This window comes from Doryrhamphus excisus, chromosome 5 (assembly GCF_030265055.1).
Source record: "Doryrhamphus excisus isolate RoL2022-K1 chromosome 5, RoL_Dexc_1.0, whole genome shotgun sequence".
Taxonomy (NCBI): Eukaryota; Metazoa; Chordata; class Actinopteri; order Syngnathiformes; family Syngnathidae; genus Doryrhamphus; species Doryrhamphus excisus.
The window spans coordinates 12623775-12645365 of NC_080470.1; the positions used below are offsets into that span (position 1 = coordinate 12623775).

General features: G+C 40.5%; 1 protein-coding gene across 9 annotated transcripts in view; it reads right to left on the bottom strand.

Annotated features, from left to right (window-relative positions):
* osbpl1a (oxysterol binding protein-like 1A) overlaps positions 1 to 21591 on the bottom strand; it is a 40239-nt gene that overhangs the window by 1865 nt on the left and 16783 nt on the right. For 7 of the 9 annotated variants that reach the window (XM_058073039.1, XM_058073037.1, XM_058073040.1 and 4 more), the window contains 17 exons: positions 20216 to 20317; positions 18153 to 18284; positions 17918 to 18002; positions 17123 to 17229; positions 14293 to 14455; positions 11681 to 11858; positions 9735 to 9810; positions 9530 to 9664; positions 7579 to 7676; positions 7329 to 7511; positions 7127 to 7234; positions 6104 to 6193; positions 5075 to 5195; positions 4432 to 4536; positions 3229 to 3352; positions 3025 to 3115; positions 107 to 127 (listed from right to left, as the gene is read on the bottom strand). In XM_058073039.1, coding sequence (XP_057929022.1) covers positions 107 to 127; positions 3025 to 3115; positions 3229 to 3352; positions 4432 to 4536; positions 5075 to 5195; positions 6104 to 6193; positions 7127 to 7234; positions 7329 to 7511; positions 7579 to 7676; positions 9530 to 9664; positions 9735 to 9810; positions 11681 to 11858; positions 14293 to 14455; positions 17123 to 17229; positions 17918 to 18002; positions 18153 to 18284; positions 20216 to 20317 — 1919 coding nt within the window. The remainder of the gene's footprint in view (positions 1 to 106; positions 128 to 3024; positions 3116 to 3228; positions 3353 to 4431; positions 4537 to 5074; positions 5196 to 6103; positions 6194 to 7126; positions 7235 to 7328; positions 7512 to 7578; positions 7677 to 9529; positions 9665 to 9734; positions 9811 to 11680; positions 11859 to 14292; positions 14456 to 17122; positions 17230 to 17917; positions 18003 to 18152; positions 18285 to 20215; positions 20318 to 21591) is intronic. The other 2 variants (XM_058073041.1, XM_058073038.1) reach the window with 1 other exon arrangement.

The following is a 21591-nucleotide window of genomic DNA, read 5'->3' on the forward strand; positions in this document are numbered from 1 at the left end:
CCTTGAAGATAACGTCTCACTGTGGAGGATATGAATTTTTTTTTGTTTTTTTTATAAATCACACATGTATGTCAAGCACGTATCCATCAAAGTGAGTGCCGCTAACCTCGGGCCAAGTGCGGGACTCCTTAGCGGCAAAGCGTGGGGTGGGGGGTGGGGAGACAGGGAAAATAAAAGACAAGTTTATCTTAAATATGTCAGTGCAGTAACATGAATGCTCGAATTATAAACAGGCATTTATTTACTCAATCCACAAACTGGACAGGGTGTTAATTGGAAGCAGGCAATATTTGCAGAAGTTATTTTTTTTTTTAAACTGTAATAATGATTTGGAGTGCATGAGAAAGTGGAAAAAAAATAAACCATGGTCACCCTCAATCAGTCAAGAAAGTTCATCATAATGATAAATAAATCATTAACTTTAAATACAATTAAAGAAAAAAGTCATCATCAGTATAAATATATATAAAATAATTTGTGAGAACGTACATATTGTTGTGACATGGAACCTGTAAAGCTGACATTTATGATGGAGTTTGAAAAGCAAATGCATTTTGGAGCAAAGGCTGCTAAATTTCAACAGTGAGTCAAAAATAATTAGGCCCTTAACATATTTATTATGTAGCATATTATACTATACAAATATATAATTTTACTGTAATTAATGTAAAATTAAGGCACATCTGATACTCTGCAGTTGAGTAAACAACCTCCACCCTATTCATCTATGTATTATGATGTCGCTCAATTTTTAGCGCATGGTCATTTAATTATTTATTAAGTATATTGCACAACACATGAGTGACAGAACCAATGTTGTAATGGTGGTAAGCAGCAACCTGCTCAGCTAGCATAAGCACTGATGATGGTTCATTGTAATCTTAGAGACCCAAACGATTATTTGCTTTTGTAGACCACACACCCGGCAACTATAACTTACTATAACTTACTATACTAACTATAACCCGGCAACTTGTTAATAAGTCAATTGGAACATTTACTGTATTTACAACGGTAGTAACTCTTGAGTGATCTAACAATAGCAATCCAAAAGAGGAGGGCTGGAAAAAAAAACACCACCTGAGAGGTTCGAAGATGCTAATGGAGGCAGATAACCAGACTGAAACCTCTAAGCTGCCAACATTTGATGTTTGCAATCCCGTAGATCCGCCCCCCAGAGCCAATGTGTCGGAGTATATCATTGCACCCCCTCCTCTTTATAGAATTATCAATGCTGCAAACTGTCCAGAATGCACGATAGTCACCTTTGATAGACTTCCAAACACATGTCCTTGTACTTCTAGTAACATTTCTTCTTGGAAGCCATTTCCCTGTGATCATATATAATTGCGTAGCCTGATGTTGGCACACCTGGTGCCAAGTGTTTGATGCTGTATGCTAGCTCGCTGCAGTCTGTGTGCTGGTAGGCGGCATTCAGAACTAACTGCCGGGAATGTGGCTTTTTATTTTGGGATGTCTTCAATGCCGCTTTGATCGTGATTTTAACATAACACATTCATACAATATTTATTTCTTACACAATTTGATTGACAAGTATTTTATATCCACACAAACACGTCACTATATCCGGGAGATTTTTTAACATGAGTAACATGTCATTTTAACATGTCGGGAGACACTTCACTTAAATGTTTCAGCTCATCAAACATGTACATCAAATGTAATGTTCTTTTAGTTCAAAAAAGAACATTTTGCCCAGTGTCTTTTTTATGGTGAAGTCATAAACATTGACCTTAACTGAGGCAAGTGAGGCCTGGAGTTCTTTGGATGTTGTTGTGGGGTCTTTCGTGGCCTCTTTGACGAGGGCTTGGGGTAATTTTAGTTGACTGGGAAGGTTCACCATATTGCCATGTTATTGCCATTTGTGAATAATGGCTTTCACTGTGGTTTGCCGGAGTACCAAAGCTTTATAAATGTTCTAACCTTTTCCAGAGTAATGTTTTAACAGGGCACGGCGGTCTAGTGGTTAGCGCGCAGACCTCACAGCTAGGAGACCAGGGTTCAATTCGACCCTGGGGCATCTCTGTGTGGAGTTTGCATGTTCTCCCCGTGCATGCGTGGGTTTTCTCCGGGTACTCCGGTTTCCTCCCACAAGCATGCTAGGTTAATTGGCGACTCCAAATTGTCCATAGGTATGAATGTGAGTGTGAATGGTTGTTTGTCTATATGTGCCCTGTGATTGGCTGGCGACCAGTCTAGGGTGTACCCCGCCTCTCGCCCGAAGACAGCTGGGATAGGCTCCAGCATCCCCCGCGGCCCTCGTGAGGAAAAAGCCGTAGAAAATGAATGAATGAATGTTTTAACAGAGGGGGGGAGGGGCAGGTCAATGTAAGTAGGTTTGGATTTTTTTTTTCTCCCTTGATAATAAAAGGTTTCATTTAAAAACTGCATTTTGTGTTCAGTCGTGTTGTCATTGTCTAATATTTACATTTGTTTGATGAGCTGACACATTTTAGTGTGACAAACCGAAATCAGGATAGTAACCGACACTTTGCGCACTACTGAGCATGAAATGTCATTTTAAAACATGACTATTTGTTTAGAACAGGCACACGCGTGGGCAGTTGCGTTAATCTATTAGCTAAAGGCTGAGAGCCGGGCTAGTGATGTCCTTCTGAGCTAAGCCAACAAATCCGTGAATAAAACTTCATATTGGGCCTGAGAGCATAATTAACCTTTGAGATAGGAACTTTATTTGAGGAAAAACTGTGCTTCGGAGTGAATGTAATTAACACAAATACCGGCTCACGGATGACTGGAACAGAGTCAAATTTTGGTTGACATTGTGTATATACACACACACACATTGAATACTAGTCATTAATTATTGCCATTTTGCTGCTAAAATGATGAGGTGACATGGCGGCCTCTCATTCATTGATCTATTCAGTAACAAAGACTGTGAGCACATTGGGGCTACAATTAAAGACTTTGCATAAATTAATGAGCGAGTGCCTGCTGAGAGAGAAGAGAACGTGTCCGTTTTCATTAAAAGGAGCTAACCTTGTCTTCCACTCTTCGTTCAATTTGGAGCGATTCTTGCGAGCGGCCCTCTGCTTCTCCTCCAGTCTCTTTTTCTCCTCACTGGCGAGGTCTATTGGAACGATTGGAACGATTGCCAATGTCTTAAAAGTCACACATTTAGCACACATCTTGTTTAAAAGGTGACACCGTGAGTGAGTTGCTGCTTGTCAGGCAACCGATTACCGATGTCCCCGTTCTCCATGGCTCGAATGTCGGGCCTCCTCCTGCTGTCGGTGTGAGGAATGACGCTTTCCATGTCCGTGTGCAGTTCGTTCAGCTGCATGGCGAATGATGTGAAGCTATACATCTGCATGCAACAGGTCGAGGGCAAATGTAATTACTGTTAATATAGTAATTACTCTGCTACTCATGAGACACTTTACTTGGCACCACTGCACAACCTAATGACATCCAATACATTCATCTGCCTCTACAAAGGTAAAAATACTCATTTATGATTAGAATGTAAAATAATTTAAACGTTGATGTCCTTATAGAACAAAAAACACTATATGCTGACTTAAGATAGCTAAAAAAAACCCATGGTCACCCTCAATCAGTCAAGAAAGTTCATCATAATGATAAATAAATCATATAAATATTAACTTTAAATACAATTAAAGAAAAAAGTCATCATCAGTATAAATATATATACAAATAATTTGTGAGAACGTACATATTGTTGTGACATGGAACCTGTAAAGCTGACATTTATGGTGGAGTTTGAAGAGGAAATGCATTTTGGAGCAAAGGCTGCTAAATTTCAACAGTGAGTCAAAAATAATTAGGCCCTTAACATATTTATTATGTAGCATATTATACTATAATAATATAATAATATTATACTATAATATATAAAAATATATAATAATTTTACTGTAGGCGGCATGGCGGTCGTGTGGTTAGCGCGCAGACCTCACAGCTAGGAGACCAGGGTTCAATTCCACCCTCGGCCATCTCTGTGTGGAGTTTGCATGTTCTCCCCGTGCATGCGTGGGTTTTCTCCGGGTACTCCGGTTTCCTCCCACATTCCAAAAACATGTTAGGTTAATTGGCCACTGGTATGAATGTGAGTGTGAATGGTTGTTTGTCTATATGTGCCCTGTGATTGGCTGGCCACCAGTCCAGGGTGTACCCCGCCTCTCGCCCAAAGACAGCTGGGATAGGCTCCAGCATCCCCCGCAACCCTCGTGAGGCAAAGCGGTAGAAAATGAATCAATGAATGAATTTTACTGTAACATGTAACACATCCTCTCTGCAGTTGAGTAAACAACCTCCACCCTATTCATCTATGTATTATGATTCTGAATGACAAATCCTCTCATGTATACGTGATTAGATTGCGGAGGTGTACCTAATGATGTGTTTAGGTATTGGCTGTCTGACCTGGGCTGAGGTGGCCGGCCTGGGGGCAATCCTCCACAGTAGCTGGCTGCCAGGAATCACCTCCACGCTGTCACAAGCTGGAGACGGAACGTCCTCACCGGAACTCTTGGACACATACACAGCACAGGAGGCAGACTTCAGCACCTTGCACAGACGTCAATGCAACCTCATGAGAGGACACGTCAGCAAACATCAAAGATCTCCGTAACTCTGTGTGTGTGTGTTTTGATTCTTCTTCTTTCTTGGCTGCTAGCTATAGTCTAGTTGCTGTATTTGACAATTATCATCACAAGAGTTTTAAATTTTCCTGTAATTTCGGGTATATAAGCTGCTTACACAGTGATGTGGCTAATTGATGGTTGAGTTCTAGTCTTGCGACCTGTGCTTCTGAGCAGTCATTTTGTGCTTTGACAGAAATTATTGCTAAAAAGTAGTCAGTTATATAGTCAGGTATGAATGTGAGTGTGAATGGTTGTTTGTCTATATGTGCCCTGTGACTGGCTGGCGACCAGTCCAGGGTGTACCCCCCCTCTTGCCCAAAGACACCTGGGATAGGCTCCAGCACGCCCGCGACCCTCGTGAGGATAAGCGGTTGAAAATGAATGAATGTTTTGGTGCTAATGTGATTCCATTATAATAATACCTTTTTGTTTTTGCCCTCTGCTCCTTTCCTGTCGTTCTTCCTGTGAGCCTCCATGGCGGCGGGATCGACCACATACAGGCACTCGGTCCACTTTCCATAGAGTGCACACAGCTTCTTTTTGCTTCCATGTGCAACATACACAAAGTCATTATGTTTTTGGTTGTTTTCTTGCTGCAAGAGCGACAGTTAACACAATGTTGCCGACATCAAGCTGAGTCAACACGGTGGCTGTTGCTGCTTCTAACTTGTTTTGATGTCAAATGTGTGTACTGTGTGTGCATATGTGTGTTCTATAACAGAAGTTATAGTTGCTGGCACGGCAGAAAAAGCTTATCTTGCATTTCCCAATGAGCCATCTGCTCAGTGCTTTTGTTTCTTTGCCTTAAATCCCCCGGCTGGCTAGCCTTGTCACGGTTTTGAAATATAATTCTGCTCGTGATGCTTAAGAACTATGTTTCAAGGCAATTAATTACTAATTGAGGGGAACAGCTAATTAATAAATTGCATGAGGGCGATTGGCGTCTCGCCAAAGTACTGAACTCTGCTGGTTGTGATTCACAAATTATTCTAACATACTTATAAAGCTGAAGTATATTTAGGCACATGAAATCACACTCTCTAAAAATCTAATGAAAGATGAGGATATTTTGATATGGCGTTGAATGCCTGTCGGGAAGATTAATGATGTGTTTGGTGCCAAGTCTTTCATCTACATCACACTAAGCATGAGTGATGACAATGCCGCTTCCTCCTTTGCATAAGGGTTTGAAAATAATGGAAATACATGGGGAATTGTCAAGTGTGAGCAAGTTTCTATTTACACTAACGTATGACACCAATTACACACCAAGCGTGCATGTGTAAAGCAGCAACATTTTCCACTGTTTTTTACCTATTGCCAGCATCAATATTTCACATTTGTCCCCTTTTTTGTTTTTTATTTTTGTTGTGTCTTTTTCATGTAATTTTGAGAATGTGCCACAGGCCAATAAATATTAGCACTTTGGACACCCCGAGTGTGAAGCCTACCTTTTATCCAGGATGTACCCTTCAACCTTGTGCAGTTCTTTGCCAAAAAGGCCACATGGTTTGAAATTCAGGCAACATTTTTCCCCGGTTCTGGACAAACACACAAAAAGAAAAGCACTTAATAATTCCATACACATCCAGACTTGATTCTGGATTCAAAAATGGAATATGATCATCTTGAAGCAACCACTGTTTGCCTCAAATAACGTATACGCCAACCCCCAGCATCTCAAACATGCTGAATGGCTGACATGTATGGTATCTACACTGGCAATGCAAGAACTGGGATGTTTTCAGCTTCTAGGAATCGTGATTCTTGCAAAATGGATCTGTGCATTATTATGCTGCAACATGTGGATGTATGCTATAACAATGGGTCTCAGGGTCTTGTCACAGCATCCCTGTGCATTAAAAATGCCATCAATAAAATACACCTGTGTTGTGGATTGAGTGGCCCATAGTAGCAGTGGGGTTAAAATGAATAAAGACATTGATATATTGTCACTGCCGGTAGGGAACTATAGTTAACCACCTAGGTTCTTGTCTTCGGACTCCAAATGTGACTTTTTCCTCACAGTGACATTTTGTTTTTATTCTGAGCCTATTTTTGTCCCACAGGGAAGTGGATATCGTGTAGTGGTGAGGGCATCGATCCAAATATTGATAATATCGACCCCGACATTGGTATCAATATGGATCAATCTGTGAATCGATTAAATAATTAATCACAATTAATCACAGAGGGTCCAGTTAACTCATAAATCGCAAATAATCACACAAATTTTGTTGTCCTTGTTGCCCTTGTTTGTGGCTCGAGCACCTGCCATTGGAAATGTCTGTGCACAAGCTTGTTGAGCAGAACAGTGTTTTAGTTTATTATTGTTTTATTTAATTCTTGTATTTATCACTGTATTTTATGTCCTTCATGTGCTGTGTGTACAGCGTGAGTGACCTAGGTGTTAGAGTGGAGGCCACTATTGGGACAAATAGTGTCAAAATGACTTCACATAAGGCTCCACTTACCTGTGATTTATCAACTCCACACTTCCATACTGCTCAATCCACAGCTGGCCCACAATGATGTTGTGAACACAGCAAGTAGGATTGGTCCATGTGTACGCTTCATTATGCCTTCACAAAAAAATCAATATGTTCAAGATAAGGTGCTTTACTCTAGTGTAACATAATAGTGAGTGAATTCCAGGGACCTCCAAGAGGTCCTTACTTGGGCAGCTCCAGGGTGATGACTCCTTTAGGCTCAGCTTCCACACTCTTGCCCCAAAACTTGAGTTTTGGGTAGATGGACCCATGGAATACAAAGTCATGCTGGAGGCCCTCGGCATGAAAGGCGCTAACAGGAGGATGGTGGCTGACTTGCTCCGATATGAGCCGGAAGCCCAGATCCTCCCTGGTTTGGTGGATGGGAGAAAGGATCAGACAAAATGGTTGCTGATAGAACCAGTACCACTTCTTACCTGATCAGTTCATAGGTTTCTCCCAGCAGTGGGTTGAAGGGCTTGCCCGTCCTCTCCCACTGGGACGCCACAGCAGACACGGCGAAGGCTGCTACGCACTGCAAAATACAAACCAGTAACACTAAACACATATTGAAAGTAAAAATATTGACATCGTGACCTGGCAAAATTTGCCTACTCACTCATGCAAAGTGATGATTTTAAGTTGGACCATTCATAAACATTTTTTCTCGTCGCTGTTTTGTTGATTTGTGGAAGTAATGTGATTTTGTAATAGTAATTTTGGGGTCAATTTTGCTCCATATTCTAAGATTTCACAATGATATATAATATATAATATATTATGACTTTTCATTCATTTTTTTATACCACTTGCATAAAACTCCTGTACTTCAGAACTACTACTAATCGTTTAATTACATAATTATTATTACCAAGATAGTCCATCATTTTTTTTTTTTTTACTTTTTAAAAATGAAAAGTGTATACGATCCTGTAGCTTTATACAAATATTGCTTTCCCTCCAAATTGAGTCGGTGTGGCTACCATATATTATGGTAATCCTCCATCTTGGCAGTCAATTTGATGAATTCATACAGCAGAGCATAAACAACATACCAGCTGGTGCGGCATTGTTGCTGTCAAAAAGAGGCTTTTCCTGTCTATGGAAGGACAGCAGTGACAAGCACCTTCCAGCTCATGCACACCCTGACCCCTTCAGGATGAAAAGAGTACTTCAGGGCTTGTCAGTTGTGTGTGTTGTATTGTCCAATTAGCAAGAATAATGATGTCACATTTAAATATAAAAAGATATAACACTGGCTGTAGAAAGTAATGGTGTATAGTACATTTATCTGCAAACATTATGTAATGATTTTATTTTTATGTTACTGACAACAGGCTGACACGCGCCGTGATCTAATGACGGCAGCAGCCTCATCATAGGTTTCCACCCAGTATTCCATTAGGAAATGTTCAAATTTAGCCATTTGGGATAGGCTCCAGCATACACCCGCGACCCTTGTGAGGATAAGCAGCATAGAAAATGGATGGATGTTGTTTTTGTTGTTTTTTTTTTAACAAAGGCTCTGCCTCACCTGCCTCCACTGACCGTACCTGCTTTGCGAGCAGGGATGTGTGAATAAATAGGATAAGGGGTGCTGTATAAAGAGGACCCAATGTTCACAGGTCCCAGAATTCCTGACATCTCCCGTGGTTTGCATAGCTGTTAATGTTACAGAGGTGCAGTTGGTTTAACCGCTAGAGGGAGCTGTTACTCCAGAGTTGAGTATTTCTTCATGCTCTTGACTGCAGTTTTTTTTTTAATTTAAATATATTATCAATATGTTCAAAACCTGTTCCTTAGACTGTTGGATTATTTTCTCTTCATTTAGATACCACACATACAAACAGCAGTAAGAATAAAGACAAGACCAGCTGGATATCATTCTTCACTGAATTCCTTACCAGGGCTTCTGACAAAGGCGTGGGATAACTAGCTATATAGCACGCCATGTCCTCAACAGCCTGTCCTCAATAGCCGACTTCGGGCGAGAAGCGACATACACCCGGGACTGGTCGGTAGTCAATCAATCACAGGGTACATTAAAGACAAACATTCATGCTCACATTCAAAGATATTGACAATTTAGAATCTTCAATAAATTGCGTTAAAAAGTGATTTGAACCTCCAGTCTTCTGACTGGGCCACACATGGCCATCTTGCAACCTAGCTTTTAAATGTTTATTTTAAAATGTTTGAAAAAACTGCTAGTCTCATTTTTAAATCAGTTAAAAATATGAATTTAACAGTCATGAGTTATTTAATTGTAGACTTAAAGTGCACCTATATACTATATTTTTTCCAGTTTTTTTCCAGAGTTCCATGAATTTTGCCTAGCAACAAGTGGCGCCACAAACACTATCGGAGCTTTCGGAGCAAGTCCTCTACCTTCATCCTGTCAATGGAGTCAGAGGAGGTGTTGGCCTGGTGGATGAGGTACGTGTGCTCCATGTACTCGGTCAGACGCTGCAGGAAGCTGAGCGGCTCATTGAAAATCACCGGCATGGTGATTTTGGAAAGTTCCTGGAACAAAACACAATGTATTAATTTGTCAAAACCATCACCATGTCGCAGGCCATAGATGCATACTCACCATTCCGATGCAGTTTCGTAGTATGCTCCAAATGCTGAAGTCATTTCTTGAAAACATTGGTGCAGGTAGGCTGCTCCTAAAACACACACACAAACACACACAGTAATACTCACATGAATTTATTCAAAATCCCAGTCACTGAGGAATCAAGCTTAAGTCTCAGCCGACTAATTCTCAGTAAGAAGACAGCGTGCAGTATATTTGATGAAACATCTTAGAACAGCTGCAGGCATCATATCATATTCAACAAGGCCTTTCATGTATTGAGTGACACATACCAGAACAAATCCCAGTGACTGTCAGCAGATGTATACATTTTGGAAATGTCCACACTAACAATACGATAATTTATATGTTTACAACACCAGTTCGCAACAGAAGTCATTACAAGGGACTTTCCATACGTAGCAGATCTCAAACCACACTACTCAGACATCAGAGTAGTAGCAGCGACTGAACCCCACATAACCAAGCACTTTGGTGATGGAGTCAAAGAAAAACTCCCTCCAAGAATGAAACTCCGAACAGAACCAAGATGCAATAATCCGTTTCATGTCAAACTGTGGCTCACTCTCGCTGCAATCTGGCAAAATGGCTAACAGAGAGTAGCCTGCAAAACAACTGTCTGTAAATAAACTTGGCCCATAATTCTTCATAATGCTGTTTTTCTAGCTACAATCAGCATCAGAAATCAATACTAATTAATTATAATAATTTTACTATGTCTTTATGGAGTGCCTGTTGTGAAAGTCACGAAAACTCACCATACTCGGTCAAGTGTTTGTTCTTCAAATGCCATATTAAATTAAAGCTGTTTAACGTGCTACCCTGGTGAGATGTTTCTTTGTGGCATGTGGCACTCTCACAAATGGTGGCTAATTTTCACACGGCAGACATGCTTGTTTTGGGTTTGGCAAGCCTGTGCAGTGTGAAGGAAAGTGGGCGGGAGACGCTCGCTACAGGCTGCATGATGTTATAGCACGAGGCAGAGGTGATCGGCTGTCGTGATCGCCGTTGAAAGGCATTTTTTCCTGCATATGCTATAATGTGCTTTTTTGCTTTTTCACATAAATATGCCGATATTGATCCGTGGCTGATTGATCAGAGCATCCATACTATGAATACAACTACTGATGAATTGTTTAAAAAAAAAAGCAAGCAACAAGCAAACAAGTGACGCTGGGAACACACAGTGTAGTTTGGGTTGCAAGGTTTAAAGTGCGCACACAGCACTTTATTTGCACTTCTGATACATGCATTATCGCTTACAATAGTGATGCCATAATTACAGTCTGACTTCTGGCTGCACTGTGCCTGCGATAAATCTACCAGGAGTGTCCAACCCATTTCTACTGAGGATGTAACACCCCTGGTCCAAGTCATCACCTGTATGGATTTGACCATTTATTGTTTTACATGTCAAAAGTGATGACTACAAAAACGTCATTAAATCCGCAAAAAGCCAGTTGTACTTGGTGGTATATGGTGGATATGGTGCATGCAAGGATAGTTCATTAAAAACAGCCAGAGGGGAGCAGTCAACATCAAATCATGAGTGCTGACTGATAATTGCATTACACTGAGACCTCATCAATATTTCAAGAACTCTGACAAAGACACCTGTCCTTTCAATGCAACTCTTTGGGGCGCACACTTTAAATTATTCACCGCATCAAGTGAAAAGAGCTACAGGCAGACATATTAGTGGTTAAAGTAGAATAAAATAAAGTGGGAGTGATGGAGAGATCCCGCAGGAGCACTTTGGGAGGTGTAGCAGCCTGACAGTGGTGGTTTTGGGAAATTTGGAAGAGCAGAAGTGAAAAGTGACAACAGTGTAGTGGAAGGAGATGTGCGTGTGGAAGTCTGGTTGTGTGTGTGTGTGTGTATGAGAGGAAGGATAAAAGCGTCTTATTTAGGAAGCCACATGGGAAAGCAGCACCGCTGACCTATACTTGGTGATCCCGTTGGGTTGAGTCTCGTTCTTGTTGCCATGGTGATCTCCATGCGACATGCTGTCGGGGTTGTTGCTGCAATGGCTGCTAAACATGACGGAGCCTTCCTCGTCCTCCCAGGAGTGGCTGGCTACCGTCTCGAAGCCGCTCAAGGAGAGCTCTGAGTCTGACCCTGGCAGAGGACGAACAGATGGACAAGATTTTTTGTTTTTTCCAAAATGAAGTTTTTACATTCAAGTTTTATTACAATTAAAATGGTGCCTGGAACACAACGCTTTTCATTGAGTGATACCAGAACACCCACATGCATAATGAATCAGATGTATCATGCTACTTAACAATGGAATGGAATGTAAAGCAAAGCAAAGCAAACTTTTTCCACTGAGGCCGCCTACTCAAAAAAATGTTTAAAGAATGTGAGGGGCCACTTTAAGATTTTCTTTGCCCACCTCCTGATTCAAAAAAATGTTTTTTGCATATTTGTCACACTTAAATGTTTCAGATTATCAAACAAATTCCAATATTAGTCAATGTCCTATGTACATCGCCATGTGTGAAAAGTGATCCACCTCATGGAGTATGGAACAGTGGTGAACCTTCTCATAAGTGGCAAGCACACCAAAAATTGCCTCAGTAAAGGGCTAAAATGGCATGCATGCCAGACTTCCAAGATGAAAACCACTGCAGAACAAAAATAACTTAAAAAATCATCTCAATTTTGGCGGGAAATACCTTGATAATCCCCAAGACCTTTGGAGAAAATACTCTGTGGTCTGACAAAAGTTTTTGGAAGGTGTGTGTCCCATTAAATCTGGAAGTAAAGTAAAGCCACATTTCTAAAAAAAGAACATCCTATCAACAGTAAAATATGGTGGTGGTAGTGTGATGGTCTAGGGCTGTTTTTGCTGCTTCAGGACCTGGATGACTTGCTGTGATAAATGGAATCATGAATTCTGCTGTCTACCAAAACAAATCCTAAAGGAGAATGTCCGGTCATCTGTTTGTAAATAATATTGATGAGGAGAAATTTCTCACTAGTATAAAAAAATATATTTGTTATTTATCAAATAGTCTGAAGAAAAATACGTTACTTTGAAATCCTCAAGAGTTAGAAGTGCTGACAGCTGTTAGCAAGCCAAGCTAACAGGCTAACTGCGGTGCAAAGCGGTTGCCTAGCAACAACGCCAAACAAAAAGTGAAACAATACCAGCCCTGGAAATCCATCTCCTCATCCATCAGCCCGCTAGGCTGACTACAAGATGACAAGGAGGTTAAAAACCCTATGGAGGAAAACAGACCACTATGCAATGATAAGAAGGTACTACAGAATGATGTAAAAGTACTATTGGACGATAATGTTGCCACTCTGGCCACTCTGGAGGAAGAGAAAGAAGCAAAGGAAAATATAATTGAGCAAATTAAAAATACAATCGATTAGATAGATCAGTCCATAGGTATGACTGTGAGTGTGAATGATTGTTTGTCTATATGGCAACCAGTCCAGGGTGTACCCCGCCTCTCGCCCGAAGACAGCTGGGATAGGCTCAAGCACCCCTGCGACCCTCATGAGGATAAGCGGTAGAAAATGAATGAATGAATGAATAGATGGATCAGAATGCATGAATGTACGACGTGATCTCCACAGGGCTCCAAATTACACCAAGGACAAATGCCAGGGCCAGAACAGAGAACCATATAAAATGCATGTACAATCAGATGAGGTGGATGTAGAATGACACCATAGATATTTGCATCCCACTGTATGACAGAAACACCAAACCGTTATCATTGTTAGGGAATAGGGAATTCAACACTACACTGCTCAAACAGGGAAAGAAGCTGAAAGATACAAACGTCTACATGAATGAGCATCTGACAAAATGCAACGATGACATTGCCAAGCAAGCACAAAACTCCAGGAGCAGAGGAAGGTACAGGGCACCAACGGTATAATCTACATCAAGAATGGCAACAAGGATAATGGAAGATACCACCAAAATAAAAGGAACGATGCAGTTGGAAGGATTACATTCAACATTTGACATCACCACCATGGAGAAAAGGGCCTGCTCAAAAAGAAGTACTGGAGGTAGGAACCTATGTATCTACATTCAATGACACTCACAATTCAACACAAAAGACAGAATTATAGGAAGGAAGTGGAACCCTTTCGCTATCTTGACTACAAACCTTTGGATTGGCGAATGGTATAGATCCAAACAGGGGAAGGGGATAACGTTTTCTTTTGTTTACTAACACCTGCTTTTCTTGTATGAAAGAATAATGGAATACAGGAAATGAACAAATGTATTTGATGTGAAACAGAGATGGGGTTGGATTAAATAAACTTTGTTTCTTCCTACTCCTTTTCGGACATGTGGAACTGTGATTGTAATTGTAATATGAAGCATTTCAATGTAAACTGTATGCATGTTTGAAATAAACTAAACCATTACAAGAGCAAATTATCAGCAATTACGATGGAATTAAAAAGTGATCAATAAAGTGCTTAAACTTGTACATACACCAATAAAATGTATATATTTTATTACCATTGTTACAATAGTTTCCTAGTAGATTAAAATAGAAAATATATTGTCTCTCACCAGAAACGGCATCGTGAAATTCATCGTCGCTGAGTACGCTTCGTTGTGACGAACCCTTGACGACGGACTGCTCCAACTCGTGGTGCTCGGTGGCCAGCGTCTGCAGTGCTTCGGAGAGGATCTTATTCTTCTCTACCTCCAGCTCCAATTTCATGCTACGCACCTACGCACACACAGAAACACTATATGTACAGTATTTATGTATACCTGTATATATACACACACACACACACTGACTTCTATGTAAGGATAAACAAAGGGACAGTACAATGCAAACTTTCATTCCAAACAGGAGAAAAGTGCATGAACCACTGGGTGCTGTGTTTGTGACTGTGGATATCCACCTCTGTACCATTACCATCATTACGGGACCCTAGTGGTGAGATGGGGATGCCAGGGTCATGTGGAATGGTAGCATAGCCGCCTCACATGGCTTTGCCTGGGAATATGACTCCCCGGGAGTGGAGGAGTGGAGATCAAATGACGGGTAATGGACTCGCATCAAGCATTAGTCAAAGCTGCCTGGGTAATAGCAAGAATTTCAGCTGCATTCTAACCTAACACAACTCACCTGTTGGTTTCATTTTGAAAAAAGCAGTGTAATAAGTGGGGAACACTGATGCTAAATTGGCGTCCCCCGCAAGCTGAATAACACCAGATGAAACAAGGTGAATCAGGGAGAAAATGTTGTTTAATAAAACATACAGCTCCAGAGCACTCTGGGGAACTTGAAAGAGGAAACATTTGCTTTGACTTTCCGTAGGCACCATGCGGCAGGAGCGGGAAACGATTCGAAATCTCTGCCTTTCCAGAGAATGAATGCGCACCAGGCTGCTTCATTCACACATTGCGGCATCACATGCATGCGGAGATAGAGAATATTCAGGTCATTCCTCCTGAGACAGAGCCTATCGACGGTGAAAGCTGTGGGATTGTGTGCACCATTTTATCATGTGCACCGTCTGTGTGCATCTTGGTTCAAAAGGCTCGCACATCTGAGTGATGGAGGCCCGGGGCCAGGTGTCAAGACCCTGAAAGCCCTGGCTTGGCTCTCACACCGACAACATTTGGATGATTTGGCAGCCCGTGGATGCATCAGCAGCCTGTTTGGTCTCCAATAATCACAGATCAAATTAATTCTTGTTTTTGAGATGAAGCAAGACAGCATGACTGAGAGTGTTAATGTTGCAGATGGCGACTTATCTGAGCTGCTGGGGTTGACAAATGAATATTATTGGATATTTATTCATGCTTGTGTGCAGTAAAATGAATATGGACACTTCATTAGGGACATCTGCGCAGCCAAATGAGACCCAATACAAATGTTGCATCTAAACATTCTGCTTTTCCAAGTCACAATGCTGCATAGTTTAAATACGTATTCATTCGACATTGTGTTTATTATTGTGGTTGTAATTAAGCAGTGGTGCTCATTTGCACTGTATTATACTACTCTAAAATAAAGAGTGTTTTTCAGTTTATGGTGTTTCGTGTTATGATGTTTTGTGGTTGTGAATGTGCTCCCACAATTTAACTCAACACATAATTTTTTGCCTAAACAAAAGACTCGCTCAAGAACTAGCAGAAGACTAGCGCAAGAATATGCACAGTGCAAGGCGTATATTGTAAATACGTATATTGTGTGCCTGCTCAGCCACAATGTGGCTAACTAACATTGCTTACTTACTTTTTACAGTTTAAGTCTCCCAACGGAAAGGAAAGCTATCACCATCGCTCGCTCTGTTGAATGCTAATGAATGCGAGAGGGTTCATGGATTCCGTGTGTTGTTACAAGACCGTCTGGGAGGGGAAGAGGAGGTTATCATGCCTCTCAAGCCTAGGACAACATTTTAACAAGGTAGAAAGTCCTGCAAGACAACCATAGCAATAAAAGTATGGAGTTGTTCTTTTTTTTAATTGGTGTTTGATTTAATTCTTGTACGTAACATTTTTCTTACTGAATTTTGCTTGTTCACGTATTCACGTATTATGTGTACAGTATGAGGGACTTGGGAATGAATTTAGATACAATTTAAAGGAAATCTACCCATCATCAAAATCAACCATCATCACCCACAATCGTTGTGTAAGATGGGAACACATGTCTTTCTATTGTCTGTGTGTTCTAAAAGATATAAAAACAGATAAAAAGAGACAGCTCATTACTACATGTAATGGGACACACCTACAGTATGCCGCATACAAAGACTGCTTTTAAAACACCTTCAAAAATCTCCAACAAGGTGTTGTGGTTTTATATACATACTGTGTCCATGTACTAATGTATTTTGACCCTTTCAAGCATTACCCAAATTTACTTCCATTGCGCACTGATTTCACATAGCCACATAGAAAATACACCTAGCGTTAATTTTTCCAAATAAATAACAGCAGCTCCAATATATAGCGTTGGAAGTAGTATTAGTAGTATTGGAAGTAGCAATATCGTAAGTAATATCGTAACAATGCCAATAATATCAATGTTTTGTAGCCTGGTTAAAGCATACATTTTAGGAGTTTTTTCAGAAGGCTTATAGGTGGAATAAGTGTTTCCCATTTCATGCATTCATATCTGCATCTTTTTTTTTATATCTTTTTTATATCTTTAGAATGCACAGATGTCTCACATAAGGATTCTGAATGATGGGCAAAATTCCAAAGAAAGTGCAGCAAGTACCCACTTACACTAAAATTCAACTTACATGAGGAGTCCAGGAACGGAACTCATTTGCAACTCAAGGACCACTTATATTCTGTTTTGGTTCTGGCTTTGCTTTAATTGCATTGCACTGTTATTAATGGTAGAACAGCCACACAGACACACACTCACCACATTCTGTTTGGAGAAGAGTCCAAGACAGACGCTAAGGTTGGAACTGGTCTCGCTTGATAGCTTGCAGATTTCCTGAACTTTCTGCAATATGGTGGACAGAAGCCCTGGTAGAGGAAACACCATATGACCATTGCAACCATGTAATTGGACAAAAAAAGCTGTCAGTGGTCCTGTTTTCTTTCTTTCCACCATGGTTGGTAACAGGACATATTTTTGCATTTTGATGGCACTGAGTATTTATAGGAAATAAATGATCTTTTAAGTATGAGTGAACAGCTTTGGGAGAGATATGAGATTTTGAAAATTATCTCTGGTGTTGTGCCGAACCGTAAAACTGTTTAGCCAAATGATCTTTGAGTTTTGAGAATGTAATTTCTGTTTCAATAAATGAGCCAACTCAATAGAGAAAAACTGTAGAACATTGACGCTTTTTTGGAGGTGCTTCAATTTGACCCTGGAACTGATTATTTCTACTACTATTATTTCCTATGGGAGAAATTGTTATGAGCTTGTGAATAACAGATGAGTGCCAAAATGGAGACATATGCAGCAGGTGTACAATTTGGTGTTGATCCAAATGAGGGTTGGATTGCGCTGTACTGAGTGCCATTCTAATTTCTAAGCTTGTTTATTGGCCGGATGGGCCGAAAATGACTCAACTGGTTGCCAAAAAAACTTTCTCAAACTCTGTTGTGCTCACCTGTCAGTGAGTACAGCCACTCTAGGTTATCATGAGATGCACATTTTCCTTCCAATCTTATCTCAACATAACTGAAGTGAGGTTTATATTACTTTCTTCCAGGCCGCCGTCGCCCTTCATCATGGACAGTAAAACTGACACTTCCTGATCCAGCCTCTTGTGGCTTGCCTCCGCAGCCTGGATGCAGTGACACCAAAGACAGGAGGGCGAAAAATCAACACTTCATTGCATTGGGAATTTTCAGTTTGAAGAAAACAAAAACGCACACACCATGATGATTATGCTGACACACTAATTACTGTTATTACTTGTTTGTTTTAAAGCCACCTGCAGTGAGTCTGCTAGCTGCCCCAATGAAAAGCCTTCCTCCTCCTCCTCCTCCTCCTCCTCGCTCCCTTGCTCCTGGGAGCAGTAGTAAGTGCTGAAGGCTGAGTGCTCCTCCACAGCGTCCAGCCAAGCCTGCAAGATGTGCAAAACATCCAGATAAGTCAACCAATTGTGAATTATATGGAATAATTGTCTGTGAACACCAACATTTCAATAGCCACTAAGGTCATACTGCTGTGTAAATAATGTGTATAAAGTGCTCCAATTAAAACCTCTATTCTCCTACAGTTGCCTGGTGTTGCATGGTGTATCAATGCAAATAACTGCCTGTGTTTCTTATTAGCATAAGGTCAAGAAATACTGGCGTTAACATCTGTGGCTGTAGGTAAACTCCTGACAAAGTTTTTCTAACTCCAAAGATGGCAGTAACATTACAGTACAAGCAGCTACTTTCTCAAGCACTCTAAAGCATTATTTTACAAAAAAACAAAGTTATTATATGTAGCCTAATCAGGTTTCATATTTCAGAAATAACAGCCTCTGTGTGTTATTATTGCCTATTTGTCCTCTGTGTGTTATAAGCGAATAAATGCCCCAGCTATTATCAATGTAATCCCTCGCCACTTTTACTGAATCATGCTTTTTCGTGGCTGAATATGACCTATTTCTAAAAAGAATATGCATATTGAAGTAAATATTACATATTGTTTGTTAAAAATAAGCATTTCCAAGCATAAAAGTTGCTAAACAAACTACACTTAAAATACAAATATAAGTCATTCAGGAGACTCATTCAAAGACACTGTGAGGACATTCTGCACCCCCGATATTACTTCCTGTCCGCCCGCTACTCAGTTCCCTGCCGTCCAAACATATTTACAGCAACACATATAAGCACGAGTCTTATTTATGTCTTATGGTTATTTTCTCGTATTATGCGTCACGGCCTGTATGTGCTGCTTTGCTGCCCCCATCTGTCATTTTTTGCAGCACACTTTTGAGACGCGCCTGGTTTCCATTACCTGCCGGTGTAGTTAAGCTCCTTGGTTTTCTGCACCTGTTGCCAGATTGCCCTGCCATGTACCTGCAACCTGTTCCTCCCAGCCTACGCGTTTGCTCATGCCTGGTCAAAATCTGTTTTCGTGAATGTGTTTACTGTACCCTCCTTCTTTGTTTTTTCAGCAGTGGTTTTGGTTACAGTTGTAACCTGTACCTGCTCGGTTCTCTGCAGCGTTTTGTGTTACGTTTTTCTCCTGCTTGACTGCTCAGCCTTTTATTGTGTAGTTGTTACCTGCAACCCTTTTCTGTAGTATTTCTAGTTAGCTTTAAGTCCTTATTTGTTGTGTGCTGTAGCCTGTGACTAGGTCGAGGAGGTTTTTTTGTTGTACTTTGTATTTTTGTTCTCTTGCCTTTTTGCCACCTTGTGGACTCCCTGTGTTAATAAATTATTTGTCAAACTCCTTTTGGCTGTAGCCAAGCATAACTGTGTATACAATACTGGGTAATCCGAGTGGAAATGTGAAGGTATGGGTGTTAGTTCATGTCTAAAGGTCTCTAATAAAGTAAAAAATACATTGAAAAATGTTGGACTTTAGTACTTAGAATGCCATAAACAGGTTTTTGTGCTCTAACTACAAAAATATTACATATAAGTAAGGAATCCTACTTCAAGAAACTCAGTCATTACGGATGGTTGAATTGGTGCAAAACAAAAGTTGCCTTTGTTGGCCACAGTTATGGACCCATTGTGTTTGTGTGATGATTAAAATAGCAATGTAGTTGACAGATAGCAAAATGCTTTGACATTTACAGCTGGTAATAACAAGGTAGAAACACTTTACCATCGACGTTTTGCTTTGAGAAGTGCCAGTAAAAGAATGCAAAAAGCATTCCAAATCTGAGGTGATTTCTCTGATACACATTTGTTTATCTCTCTTTTTTTTCCAAAGCCATCACTCAGTATTGACAAAAGAGTCCAGAAGCATGTTTCCACTCTAAGGTCAAGCCAACAAATTGATCCGCCAGCATGGAGATTACATTGAGGGGAGAGACATCAAACCTACTTTTCTTGTCACGTCGGGCTCAATTTTAGGTGATACTTTGAAGTAATGGACGCTGTCATCGAAGCACTTTAGGGTGAAGATGCAGTTATCTTTGGCTCGGATCTGGAAGGGGGGGGACATGAAATGGTAGAATATACATGGGACAAACAATTTCATTTTGAAGGCTTATTGTACTGAAGCCTTTTCAGGCGATGTGGAATTGTGTAGTGAGGAAGGCTGTGGTTACTCAGTACTATAAGATGAGGCTGTAGTCTGATTAATAGGGATTTTTAGAAATTAAAGTATATAACTAGTGAAATGGTATATAATATTTTATAGTGGGATTATTTTTTTGCATGTTCACGATATTTCAAAGAAATCAGTCAATGACAACACAACTGGACCCAAAAAATTACAAACCTACAGGCCTTCTGTGAAACAGTGATTTTCCCCTGTTGAAAGATAACTGATTATTTGAGATTTATCAGTCTGAAAAAGGTTAGAAAACCATTTCTAAAGCTTTGGGATTCCACCAAACCACAGAGAGTGCCGTTATCCACAAATGGCGAAAACATGGAACAGTGGTGAACCTTCCCAGGAATGGCCAAAATTACCCTAAGAGTGGTGCGATGGCACATCCAAGAGGTCACAAATACTCCACAACAACATCCAAAGAACTGCAGGTCTCACTTGTCTCAGTTAAGGTCATTCCAACAAGAAAACCACTGCTGAACAAAAACAATCATCTCACATTTACCAGACAACATTGTGATGATCGCCAAGACTTCTGGGAAAATACTCTGTGGTCTGATGAGACAAAAGTTTAACTTTTTGGAAAGTGTGTGTTGCATTAGATCTGGCTTAAAAGTAACAGCGCATTTCAGAAAAAGAACACCATACCAACAGTAAAATATGGTGGTTGTAGTGTGATGGTCTGGGGCTGTTTTGCTGATTCAGGAGCTGGAAAATTTGCTGTGTTAAATAGAACCATGAATTTTGCCCATCATCCAAAATCCTTATGTGACATGAATATGTCTCTCTTTTCCGTGTGTAAAAAAAAGATGCAGCTAATTAAATGCATGTAACATACCTATTCCACCTACAAAGCTTACTATTAAAACAACTTAAAAACCTCCAGCGTTTTATGGTTTTATATACATGCTCTGACCACGTAGTTATGGGCATTTTCATGATAACATGTATTATTTACAGTATTTTTGGTCATTTTAAGCATTAACGGAACATCTTTCCTGGGTGCGAGCGTTAACGTTCGGTTCTGGCAGAGGCGTTGTGAGCGAGGCACTGACACACAGTGAGCGAATGCGTGGTGGAGCTCGTTGCGAACGGAAGAATGTTCATATCTATAGCTGCAGCTAACATGCAGGTCACATTATGTA